General features: G+C 40.0%; 1 protein-coding gene across 4 annotated transcripts in view; it reads left to right on the top strand.

Moving 5' to 3' along the window:
- Nucleotides 1-12,078, top strand: part of LOC149065186 (uncharacterized) — a 33,286-nt gene extending 21,208 nt beyond the window's left edge. For all 4 annotated transcript variants that reach the window (XM_089254506.1, XM_089254504.1, XM_089254507.1 and 1 more), the window contains exons 9-19: nucleotides 219-315; nucleotides 422-573; nucleotides 684-787; nucleotides 4,440-4,524; nucleotides 6,739-6,876; nucleotides 6,987-7,135; nucleotides 7,255-7,351; nucleotides 7,724-7,759; nucleotides 7,905-8,009; nucleotides 8,116-8,178; nucleotides 11,537-12,078. In XM_089254506.1, coding sequence (XP_089110632.1) covers nucleotides 219-315; nucleotides 422-573; nucleotides 684-787; nucleotides 4,440-4,524; nucleotides 6,739-6,876; nucleotides 6,987-7,135; nucleotides 7,255-7,351; nucleotides 7,724-7,759; nucleotides 7,905-8,009; nucleotides 8,116-8,178; nucleotides 11,537-11,631 — 1,121 coding nt within the window. In that variant the 3' untranslated portion in view covers nucleotides 11,632-12,078. The remainder of the gene's footprint in view (nucleotides 1-218; nucleotides 316-421; nucleotides 574-683; nucleotides 788-4,439; nucleotides 4,525-6,738; nucleotides 6,877-6,986; nucleotides 7,136-7,254; nucleotides 7,352-7,723; nucleotides 7,760-7,904; nucleotides 8,010-8,115; nucleotides 8,179-11,536) is intronic.
- The last annotated feature ends 1,120 nt before the right edge of the window (nucleotides 12,079-13,198 follow it).

Genomic DNA, 13,198 nt, shown 5'->3' with positions numbered 1-13,198 from the left:
AGCAAGCTCTGCTTACCTGTTTTATACTCCAAGGAGAACGAAGTTCAACGCCCTCTAGTGGCATTACGCAATGCGCAATCACGCTGCATTTCTAATCATTTGCATATCTGCCTGACATGTACCTTCGGGCCAACTTTCGTTTCGATCCCACAATTATTTCTCGGTGCGCAAATTTTTATGGCAATGAGTGTATTTCATTTTTTCCCTTTACTTTCCAGATACCAGAAAAGAATCTTGTGAAAATCCCGATGACGTCATCATAGTTCTTGATTCTGCAAAGAATGAATACTTCGAGAAGCAACAGAATACAATTGGGTAAAAACATAACACTTTCGTTTTCTTTCTTTTTTTTTATCTTCCACTCTTTTTTTTTTTTTTAAATTTCTGATGTAAAATTCAAATTGTGTGTATCGTCCGTTAGGTACCTAGCAAACATGATCGACATGTGGCAGAATGGCAGCAGCGTGACAGTCATCAGCAATCAAGAGTCTGCAGAGACAAACGATCTTCTGTTCATGCCAGTGACATCTTCTAAAGCTTGTCTTGCCTGCCAGATTACACAGAGGGAACCAGGTAGATACTTTTGTTGCAAATCTATTGTTGTTGTTTTTTGTTGCAAATCAGTTTGTATATTCCGCGATGCATATATAGACCAACGTAATTTCTTTTCATCCTCTCGTCAGGAAATGGTGCGCAAGTCCAATTCGACAAGGTCATCGATTTCGTGACGAAGCTCCTGGAAAACAAGAAGAGGGAGCAACATCAGATGAATGGAGCACCTGGAAAGGTATTCAAAAAAACAATTGTATACTCTCCAATCTATATACAGGGTGGTAACAATCGACAACTCAATAATTACGCACGTGATTCCTTGTGAAAAACTATTATGGAAAGTGTTTTTCCATGTTTGGATTGGACGAATATTAAGTGAGTTATAAGGTTTTGAAATTTCGTGACCATTTTTCTAACGGTCAGTTATGCGCCAAACTCTGAGTGAAAGTACATTTCTCCGCCAGCAGCGGGTTGTCACTTCTTGAAAATTAACTGAAATAATCAATCCCAATAGAAGCCAAGTTCAGCCTTCTTCTTTCACGATTGGCGCTTCTTCTGTCCATCTAGTGTGGTATTATAACTTTATCATTATGTATATCTAGAGCCCGGATTATATGCACTAAAAAAGTGGCCAAATATGCTCTAAAAATATGAAAATATGCACTTAAAAATGCAAATATGCACCTGAAAATGCAAAAATAGGCACGTAAAATACCACAATATGCACTTAAAATGCTAAAATATGCACTGAAAATGCTAAAATATGTACTGAAAATGCTAAAATATGTTCTGAAAATGCTAAAATATGTACTGAAAATACTAAAATATGTACTGAAAATGCTAAAATATGCAACTGAAAATTCCAAATATCCATTAAATACCCCAGAAATACGCACTAAAATCTTGAAAAAGTCAAACATTCCGAAATATGTACCAAAAATGAGAAAATATGCATTAAAAAATCACCACGCCAAAAAAAAAACAAATGCGTTTTTAAAATGCAAAATAGCATTTTTGTATTCATTAACAAAAACAAAATTAACAAATAACCGTCACATATGTACATAATGTACCACATATACAAACAACTTCTACATATTTTTTCATTCAGGCATTTTTAATAAAACGGTTAATATTCGAAAAAAATACTTTTTCATTAATACAACATATTGAAAAAGTATTTTTCGAATCGATTTTCTTTTTAAAATTTCACCTGTGGGGGGGGGGGGATGTTATGAAAACATTATGAGCAATATTTACTTGAAAAATTATAAAGTAAATTGAGTGGCTTAAAAATAAACCTTCGAAAATATGCACTTATACTGAAAATTCTTTGATTTTATGCATTTACAGTCAAACCTCGTTAATGAGTCACTCTTGGGAGAGCAAAAACATGACTTGATATGCGGAGTGACTCATTAAACGGAGTAAGCCATAGCTGCGCCATTTCTTGCCTGAAGATAATAGGGACTTCCAAAAAGTGATCCCGGTAAGCGGAGTGACGTGTTAACCGGGTGACGCACTAACGAGGTTTGACTGTGTATGCATTATTGTTAAAAAAAAGGCCAAAATATGCATTTGTATATAATCCGGGAACTAAAAAAAAAATAACTTACATGTCAGCTTCGTGCCTGTATGCTGGTAAATTTACCACCAGATTTATAAAATGCTAGTTAGCCAAATGAGAGATCTGTTTGAAATTTATTTTAGCCATAAATCAACACTTTTTTTGGCAAAATGTGGCAATTTGTTTATCTTCACTATCAAGTCCAAGTTTTTTGAACGAAGACGCATACAGTGCGTATGTCTTCACTGCGTGATCGTTATTTTATGTTGTCGTTTTGATCAGATCACATTTTGATCAATAAAACGGCAATATTTTTTTGGAGTTTTTTGAAGTTTCACCGAAATTGTTGCGCGTAAAATGGCTTTTCAGTGAAAGATTCAAAAATGGTAGCTTGATGAAGGTGCGACTGGTGGAAACAGATAAATAATAACAACGATTCAATCAGAAAGCAGATCACTTGCTCCAGATCACTTGAGTGACCTGCGACACAGTTCCACATTACTCATATGACACATATGCAGACCACTCAAGTGGCCCGCGACATGTTTTAAGAATAATGAAGTGACTCGCGACATGTTTTAAGAATAATGAAGTGGCCCGCGACATGTTTTAAGACCAATGAAGTGCCCCGTACTCTCGTAAAGGTCGAGCACCCAAGCTGTAGAGCAGTGGTTTCTCCTAACTTTTTGAAGCGCGACCCCCCTTACAAATGGTGACCATAGGTCCCGTTTTCGGGACAATCTCGATTTGTCTGTGTGCTTTGACTAGAATGATGTGCTTTATGATAACAACCATGCGATTACATTACATAATGTGCAATTATGTAATGATGAATGTGCTTTAATTTCCGTAATCAATCATAACTGAAATCACATCAGTTTTCGATGTTTAATTGGCAGGATTATTTTATCATGAGATTTCAGACAGCTGTACTCCAGTGTTTGTAAGCTTCTGATTCTGAGTATGGTGTCACCAACCGAGCTACAATTTAGGAGGGAATGTTTATCTCGCTCGCCATGATGGTGCAGAGTAGTGGGTAACGAAACTCAGGGTCACTATCACCAAAAACACAGAATACAGTAGCAGAATATTTTCGGGTTCCTTTTATAGGAAGAATAATTTCAGTTGATTTTTATTACATTTGAATATCCATAAAATTTTTGTGGTTGTGGCCCTGCACCATCCTTGCTTTATTATACAAAATTTGTAAAAGAAGGGCACTAAAAAATGATAGTGTTAGCTGAACTTTGACCTACAGTGGAACTTCGGTTAACGAGCAATTCGCATAACGAGCAAAAATTTTGAACAAATTTCGATTCGGTTAACGAGGTAAGCGGAGAGTGGCATCATCCTTTCATATACTTTCGGTGCACGATTGGTGAATTTGGCAGGATTTAGGAGCGACGTCATTAATTTTGAAAGAGTTATAACTCATTAATTATAGGTCGGATAAAACACTTTCCTACGTTAGCTTTTCACAAGGAATCACGTGTGCAATATATATGTTATGCCACCCTGTATATATAAGTTACTGCCAAAGCCCGAAGTGGCAGGAGATCCCTGACCAAAATTTCGATGTGGTGATGTAAGATGGTTTGGTAGGCGCCAAATCCATTTTTTTTTCCCATCGCCAACGTATGATACAGGGCTATTATAAGTATAATAGCTGTATTGGATTAGCTCCACGTGACGGAATTTCTTCTTTAAATATGAAACATGGCCGCACTAACTTGATTAATGTTTTTTTTCTTCATGAAATGCATTTTTGCTCACTGCGATATGTAACGGCTTTTTATTTGCCTGCGCTTTAGTACTTTCAGCAATAATTAGCAAAATTTTCGAAATTGACATTTTTCGGCCACAATTGGTTTTCAGGATAGTAGGTTCCAGTGTATTTCCCGACGAGATACGGTGAATGGCTAATTCTTTTTATTAGGAACCCATAAGCTCTACTAATATCGATGACAACAATTGAATAATATTTCATTCAATTCGAACTAATTTATCAAGGCAGCCTGCAGACCACTTGTACAATCAATCATCATGGACCCATGGGAAGAGATACGGGTGGGGGTGGGGGGGGGACAATGCTCCCCCAGCGTAAATGACTGAGCCAACTGATCTCATGTATATGCATACATAAGAATTGACATCATCATCATCATCGTAACCCCCTCCCCCAATCTTTGAAGTCTAACTTCACCTATACGCAGACCACAGGTGGTCCGCGGACTACCGGTTGAAAAACGGTCCCTTACACCATACAAATCCGCCACTAATCACGCGACTTTCACTGAGTGTTTGTTTGCTTCAATTGCAGGTCGTGATCTTCTTCAAGTACACTGATGAGCAAAACACACGAGAGATAGAAAACGCCATGACCAAGCTCCGCGTCAATAACATGGGTAACTAGTCTTTTCATAATTATTTTCTTTATATTAGAGTTTTCAATCGATACCAAATGAACTATAGTGGCCATTTTCACATTTGAAAAGAAAAATGTATCGAATCGAATTGCGTTAAAACTGTTCTTAAATCAGGTTTTTCTTAACCCGGGGTCCGCGAGCTTGAACGAGAAAGCAATCAAACTCATTTTCAGTTCTGCATATACTGAATTAAGCCGGGTTTTCCTAGGAGCAGGTTTTCTGTGCCGCGCGCAACGTGATTCGCCCAGCGCGACACGCCGTCCACTCACCAATAAGAAAATCAGTACGACATTTTTTCCTACAGAGCGCAACGCGGCTCAAGACAGCGCTTTACGTCGGGCGTGATTGGCGGACTGCTTCTGGAGGAGTCAAATGCGTTGTGCGCCCGCGCGTTTTGCCGATTTTCTCTTCACTCTCTTGTGTGTTTTCTTTCCCTTCCCTTCAAACCGGAGCATGCAGAGGACAGAGTAGATGATGCCAAGGCCATATACTATAATATAGCCGTCCTGATCTGATGTGCCACGCTAGGAAAACACAGACGCGTAGCGTGATTACGTAACACGTTTCTGCCGGCGCAAAATGGTCTAATTCGGTTCACGTGGCGCAAAAAACCTATTCCTAGGGAAACCCGGCTTTACTGAATATTATGCTGAAAAGAAAGTCCGTAGTCTTATAATTTTATTAGCCCAAGGGACCCGTTGTCTTCATTCTTTCGATACAAGACGCATCCACTGTATTCATTCCACCGATATTAAGGGGTCCGCGGCATTACTTCTACTGATACAAGAGGTCTGTTGCATTCCTTTTACCGATGCAAGGCATCCTCTGCATTAATTCTACCGATACAAAGTGTCCGCTGCATTAATTCTAGCGCTTTTAGGGGTCCGCTGATTTTGTTCTGTGGATGCAAGGCATCCGCAGCTTTCATTTTGTCAAGCCTCCAGTGGAACGTCCCCAAGTCTCGTCACAGAGAGCAACAGGCCTACAACGATAAGGGGCCGTTCAATTATTACGTCATCATAGAAGGGGGGCGGGGGGAAGAGGGTTTCTGATTTGCTGACTTTTGATGACAAGGGGTTAGGGGGGTTTGGATAATGCTTACGTCATCAATCAACCACCCTTTGTGAAAATACGAGTTAGGATTCAGAGGGGCAGAGCTGATGACGAAATTTTGCTGACAAGCGGGGGGGATTATTCAATCATTACACTTCACTCATAGTTAGAAAAACTGGTGGTAGACGGCAGCACTACACGTAACAAGCATTACTCAGAAACAAACTTCACGTCAGGTTTCACTACGCGTACACGCACATTCCCGCATGTACTAATTCGTTAGAGGTTCCGCAGAGGAATATCGACGAGGTGCATGCGTGGTTTAGTAGTAGTGGAACGTCCCTGCCTCCCCGTTAAAAAGTCTCGCCACTGACAGCAACAGGCCTACAACAGTAAAATCTTCCATCATAACACTTCGCTCATAGTTCGAAAAATAGGAGGCAGATGGCAGCAATATAACAAGCATTACACAGAAACAAGCTTCACATTTAGTTTCACAACACAAACACACGCATTCCAACATGTACCGATTCGTTACAAGTTCCGCAGAAGAATATGGACGAGGTGCATGTATGGTTTATTAGTAGTGGAACCTCTCTTAACGGACACTTTTTCTGATCCCCGGTCCCGTGGAATAGATAGGGCTTTAATGTATTTCACTCCCCGTTAGCGAACAGTAAAATCAGGCAAACTCTAATTTTTTTTCCAAACTCTAAGGGGAGGGGTCATTAAAGTATTACGTCAGCATCGGGGGGAGGGGTTTCGGATTTGCCGACTTTTGACGACGGGGGGGGGGGGGTTTGAAGATATGAAATATTCTAAGCTGCTGACGAAATTTTGCTGACCGGGGGGGGAAGGGGGGGGGGTCAGTGTTTTGCTGACTTTTGCTGACAAGGGGGGGGGGTCAAAAATGGCTAAAAATCTGCTTACGTAATACTTGAATGGCCCCTAATTTGTGAATTTTCATATTGCATTAAATCTTCGGACTCACCCGAGTTCCATCATCGGGACAATGTTCTGAAATCATCTTGTGTGGTAGAGCCTGGGTGTCTCTCGGTTCTCTCGGTACAAGGGGTCCGTGGAACGCAGAAAAGTCTGGAAAACACTGCCTTAATTGACAATTGATTCTCTCTTCCCCAGATGCTCAGATCTTCGGCGTTGGCAAAGACGAGGGCATCGTCAAGATGATCACTGGTAACGTCAAATACAACACGATACTGACTGGCGTTGGCGATGATAAGACTGTAGCAGAAGAACTCGCTACAAAGATATGTGCTAGTGAGTTCCCTTCTAATGTTTTTCTTTCGAATTTTTCAAATGAATCAAGTAACAATGATAATGACGCCAAGCGATACTTACATTCACGGTTTGGTATTTTCCTTCCCCAGCACCCGCCGCATTACAGTACGAATTCTGTAAAACGGGAGCCCAAGAACCCGAATCCGTGTATATAGGACGGGTGTCGACGAACTCGAAGCAATACTGGAGAATGGACCCGAAGTACTTCGAGAAGAGTCTGAGCAACATGAATTTCAAGGTAAGAAGCGATTGCTCGTTACTGAAATTGGCCTGCGGTTGAGCAGAAATATGAAAATGCGAGGAAAATAAAATAAAATAGTAGTGAAATTTGATATTGTTTTCTTCTCTCTCAAAAAGGTCCAGGCAACTGGTGGCGGAGAGATCCAGGTTTGCCACAACAAGGCCAACACGCCCGATTCAGATCCGAAGAACTGTGAAGTCCTACCCGTAGGAGGTAAGCCATTAACAACATTGTGACACCGAATCCATGCCAAAACGTACGATGGCAAATACTTCTGGTACAAAAAGTTATGACGTGAAATGCTTCAACGTGCCAAAAATTTTATGCACGAAAACTTTCGACGCTAAGGGCTTAAATGTAACAAAAATTTATGGCGCCAAATGCTTCAGATACAAAACTTATGACGCTAAATCAGTATTTTTCAAATTGTGCGTTCTTGGAAGCGTCGCCAACCTTCTTTGTCAGAGGCGTCACAGCGACATGGACATATTCATTTGACATTCAAAAATTTTTAATACATATAAATTCATTTTTGAAGACATTCTTCAGATTATAATTGGAGACTTCATTTCCTTTTCTTCTCAGGAACCAAGACATTCAGCCACCCTAACCCATGCAATGGTAAGTTTTTGAATAATATCGCCCTCCATATTCTCCAATAATCATTTCATACTCATAAAGATCAGTAACATGTGAGTAGATTATGTAAAAATAGGGGGTTCAAAATGTGAGCCTTTACACCCATGTTTTCCATGTGCATTTTAAGGTTTGACGAGGGAAGCGTGCTCTCCGTTGGTATTCTCGATACACGGCTTGGAAAATAAAACGGACACAGAGAGCAAAGACTTCTGCAAACCAAGGGAATCAACAGGTCAGTTCAAGTGCCAATTATATATTTTTTCAACATTAACGCACGTGCTTTTTCGCTTTGCCATGTTTGTGTACATGAGAATTTATTTCCTGTTATCCTTTCACAGACAAAGATGGAGTCCTTTATTGCAAGAAGCTTGACCAGATCAGCTTTGAAATTTCCCACGAAGGTAAATATCGGAGCTTAAGCCTATGTGTCTGGTCATACCATTAAGTATACGGTAGTTGAAATTTTTGCTATGAATCATTACTAGAGCCCGGATTACATGCACTAAAAAGTGGCAAAATATGCTCCAATAACATGCAAATATGTACTTAAAACTGCCAAAATATGCACTAAAAATGTCAAAATATGCACTAAAAATTCTGAAAAAGTTCCGAAATACCAAAAATGAAAAAATATGCATAAAAAAATCAAGAAGCAAAAAAAAGCAGATTCTTATATAGTGCACATTTATTTACAAAAAATATTCTCATGTGAACACAATACTGCATATGCAAATAACTTCTACATATTTTCCTATTTTGACTGGGAATCACTACAAAAAATTTATTAAAGTTCTGTCATAAAACTTGCAAAATTTAACCACGAATGTAACCGATGGATTATCATCCAACCAGGATTATAATATAATCCTGGCAATAAAAGAATTTCGACACTATTTCTGAAAAATTGAAAAGCCCAAATCTCTAGAAATAGTCTTACAATAAAACGATTGATATTTGAAAAATGCAGTACTACAAAGTTTGTAGTACAAATTAGTCTATTAATTCACTAAATCCCAATAGCGGGAAAAAAAACCCCGATATTATGGATTAAATATTATAAACAATATTTGAAAAATTACTGGGAAAGGGAGATTGAGAAATAAACATTCAAAAATTTGCATTTATAACTTCTTTGATTTTATGCATTTATATGCATTTAATGCGGAAAAAATATATGCATCGGGCTCAAATTATTACTAAGGGGCCGTTCAAGTATTACGTAAGCAAATTTTTAGCCATTTTTCACCCCCTCCCCCCCCCCCTTGTCAGCAAAATTTCGTCATCAGCTCTGCTCCTCTGAATCCTAACTCATATTTTCATAAACGGTGGTTGATGACGTAAGCGTTATCCAAACCCCCCCCCTTCCCCCCTTGTCATCAAAAGTCAGCAAATCAAACCCCCCCCCATCGATGATGACGTAATACTTGAACGGCCCCTAACGTATTTACGATCAAGGACGTATTTACTATCTTGCCGCTGTGGTGGTCGAGTGGTTATAGTGACGGACTCGCGATGCGAGGATCCGGGTTCGACCCCACAGTGGTGGTCGGCGGAAGTTGGTTTTCTGTGGTTCCCAACTTCAAGGCGCAAATGCGAGCCGATCTCCCCGTTAAAAAGTCTCGCCACAGAGAGCAACAGTCTTACAACGATAAATCATTCAATCATAACACTTCACTCATGGTTAGAAAAACTGGTGGCAGATGGCAGCACTACACGTAACAAGCATTACAGAGAAACAAAAAAAACTTCACGTCAGGTTTCACTACACGCACACGCACATTCCCGCATGTACCGATTCGTTGGGGGTTCCGGGGGGGGGTTGTAGGCGGGATGTAGCAGTAGTAGGTAGGGCCTCCAAAAAATGGCTCGGGAATCCATGATGTTCTTAAGTCAGCCACCTCGTTGGGCAATTGTATTTGCCCAACTGTTGTGGCGTTGTATTTGTATTTTGTATTTAAGGAAAGCGTCCCAAGGTCACGTCTCCAAAACGTTTTGTAAAAAGTATCTCAGAGTGATTCTACCCGTTTAAATATGCACAAAAATAAAATAAAAAATCCCGCGGAATTCGGTCCCTGAATAAAAATGTAAATAATAATATTTTGCTCGCCAATAGAGGCCAAGAATGAATTGAAAAATCCCACAACCCCCTAATGCACACGAGATCAGGTACAACACAGACAGAGAAAGAGAGAAATATAATTTGTTTCTAGAACAGAGAAAGCTACATGTAAAGAAAGCAAAAGAATGTGAAAAGAAGTTTTCAATAGATATCTCCAAGAAGCGCAAGAGGCGATGAGTAGACAACTGTTATCAGTTTTAATCATTTTTTTTGCGGTTTTGACCCTTTCACGTACAGGCTTTTGGAAACAAATTTGGTTGAACTCTATTTGACGCATCGGCGATAAAATTCGCAACCTTGTTCGCACGTTTTTGAAAAAGAAAGAAAGAGAAAGAAAAAAAATAGAAACGGTATAATATATATAGTAAATAGATAAAAGAGTATACAAGTAGGTTTCTCTTCTCACCGTCACCCCTACGTATTCTTTTTCGCTCTGTACAACCGGTTTTAAGGTGTGGCTAGCACAGCGCGGGCGAATTTCAATGGTCGGTCTTTCGTAGCCAAACTCCGGAACCAGTTTTCCGTTGAGGAATTCTTTCGGATACGGACCAGGGCGCCAAAGTCGGTACAAGCCGCTGCCATACGTGACGTCATTGCCCAAACAGAACCAAGAGCGTCCGCTTCGCTACCCTGTTAAGTACGACAGTGTGCAATCGCTTTACTGCCCATTTTCCTGGATGCTTTCCAAAATTGTCTTGTCGATTATTGACCTTAGTATTTGTAGTGTGACCAAAGAAAGATGGCCTCTGACCTTGTATGACCTCCATCACGAAAAGACAGGGTTCATTCTTTAGCAGGGTGAAATGGGAGATAAATACAGTCAAACCTCGTTAGTGCGTCACCCGGTTAACACGTCACTTCGCTTACCGGATCACTTTTTTGGAAGCCCCAATTGTCCTTAGGCAGGAATTGGCACCGCTATGGCTTACTCCGCTGAACGAGCCACTCTGCTTACCAAATCATATTTTTGCTCTTCCAAGAGGGACTCATTAACGAGGTTTGACTGTATTACTTACCGACTTCCACGCAAACCTGCGGCACTACTAAAACACCACCACCATGAACGGGGGATCTCACTCCCTTTAATCAGTAAAATAAGCAACTAAAATGTAAAAGAAAAAAAAGGCACGTCAATTCAGCACGTTGCGGGTGCTGATGTCTGCTAAAAAGGTGTTTAGGCAGGTACGTCACGCAGTAGCTCCAAGAATTCGTGTTGTAGGCCTACCTGTTCTCTCCGCATACAGCAGGCAGGCCTACAACACGATACTGACGAAACACGACAATTCAAGCGTTTTCCATCTTTACTTCAGAAAATGGAAGCCAGATGGCAGCATTGAACACGAAACAAGCGCAACTCGACAACATAAATACGTTAGGGCCAAGCATACACTCAGAACACACATTCCGGCATGTGCCGATTCGTTAGGAATTTCGTAGAGGAATGCGTACGAGGGTACATGTTCGGTTAATTAGAAGTAGCAGCAGCTCCCAGACCACACCCACTAAGCCAAGGCGGCTATCGCGACTTCAAGGAGATGAAATAGTCCTGGTAAGGGGGGGCGGGGGACCCGGTTTAACAATCAGAAATGGCATTTACGAGTTTATATATATAAGCTTATTGCATTTAAATTACATTTCAGGTGTTCGCTGCAGTGGATGCTCGTCGATGTACTCCGCGCCGTTCCTCCTCGCATTTGCTTTGATTTTCTATTCAGTCATCAACAAATTCCATTGATTGCAATTCCATACCTTTTCTTGTAAAATGTAATTTCATATGGACTTTGCTTAAATGCATTTTGTCTTTCCCCATCTGTTTCTTTTTACATGTGTGTGACATTTTAAACTGTTCCAGTTGCGTAAAGACGACGACGCCACTGCATTCCAGTTAATAGTCTTATTTTCAAACAGAACTGTCGAATAAAATAATTGGAATTCGAACTAAAGCTTTCGTAATATTATTTGAATTTTTAAGCACGTAATTAACTATTAGTTTAGCTTTGATTACATTTGACTGATAATTAACATTGAAAACATTCAACTGGAAGGTCATTGTACTGAAATGTATATAATCATCATTTGGGGCAGTAATTAATTTTTTTGTGACAATGAAGTTTTGTTCTATGGAAAAAACGCGTGCAATTTTTGTATTTTATATTGGAATAAAATGTTTTAGAATTTTTAATGGACGCCATTATTAATTTATAGTTTGTGATTCGCTACATTTCGATCTATAATCATTACGTGTTTAGTGAAAAACAAAATAAATTTGCATTTCCGACGCTTAAATTCAAGTTTTTTTTGGAGTAATTTGCAAATTTCAGTAATTACAAATTTTTCGTGTGGTGAAAATTTACCGCCGATAGCAAATCAGCAAGAACTTCTGTGTAATTCTAGTTTTTCGAATTGCATTCAAACATTCAACGTTTTCTGTAATTAACGTAAGGGGCCGTTCAAGTATTACGTCAGCAAATTTTTTTTGCCATTTTTGATCCCCCCCCCCCCCTGTCAGCAAAATTTCGTCAGCACTGCCCCCTACCATTTAAAGCATATTGGTGAGATCAGAGACGTATGTCATGGGGGGGGGGGAAATCTTGTGGTGTGGTGTGGGCCTTCCCCCCCCCCCAGACGAGAAAATACTTTTTAATGTAAAAAATATTTCTTAAAATAATTAAAATTTCGAAAGAAAATGCCTTTATATGTAATTACAGTCGATTTCTGTAAATTTCAATGCTATTTGAAAGATAAGAACTCGAAATTTCTCTTTGAGAAATTCATTGTGACCCCACCATATAAGCCATATATGTTAAATGTGGCCCTGAAAGTTATCTGATATGTGGTCCCCTCAAACACAATTTCATAAAAATGAACTAAGCGGCACATTTACATATCGCTTAAATGACCCGTCGCACAATAGCAGAGCATTTAAGTGGCCGGTGGCACATTTACATATCGCTTAAATGACCCGTCGCACAATAGCAGAGCATTTAAGTGGCCGGTGGCACATTTTCAGATCACTGAAGTAGGCCCGTGGCACATTCAAAGATCACTTAAGTAACCCGCGACACAGTTCCAGAACACTTAAGCGATCCGTGGCACATTTAGAGATCCCTTGAGTGACATGTGGCAAAATTTTAGGGCACTTAAGCGGCCCCCCTGTGCGGTTCTGCATCACTCAAGTTACCCGCGGAGCATTCCCAGATTACTCAAGTGATCCCCGGCATAACTACGGGCCACTTGAGTGATGCGTTACAGAGTTCCAGAGCACTTAAGTGGCCCGGAAACATTTCCAGAGCACTTGAAGG

This window comes from Pholcus phalangioides, unplaced genomic scaffold (genome assembly GCF_987345545.1).
Source record: "Pholcus phalangioides strain wild (caught in Gottingen) unplaced genomic scaffold, Ppha-v1.0 ptg000041l_1, whole genome shotgun sequence".
Lineage (NCBI taxonomy): Eukaryota > Metazoa > Arthropoda > Arachnida > Araneae > Pholcidae > Pholcus > Pholcus phalangioides.
The sequence above is the reverse complement of the archived record's forward strand: the minus strand, read 5'-3'. Positions and strand labels throughout refer to the sequence as shown.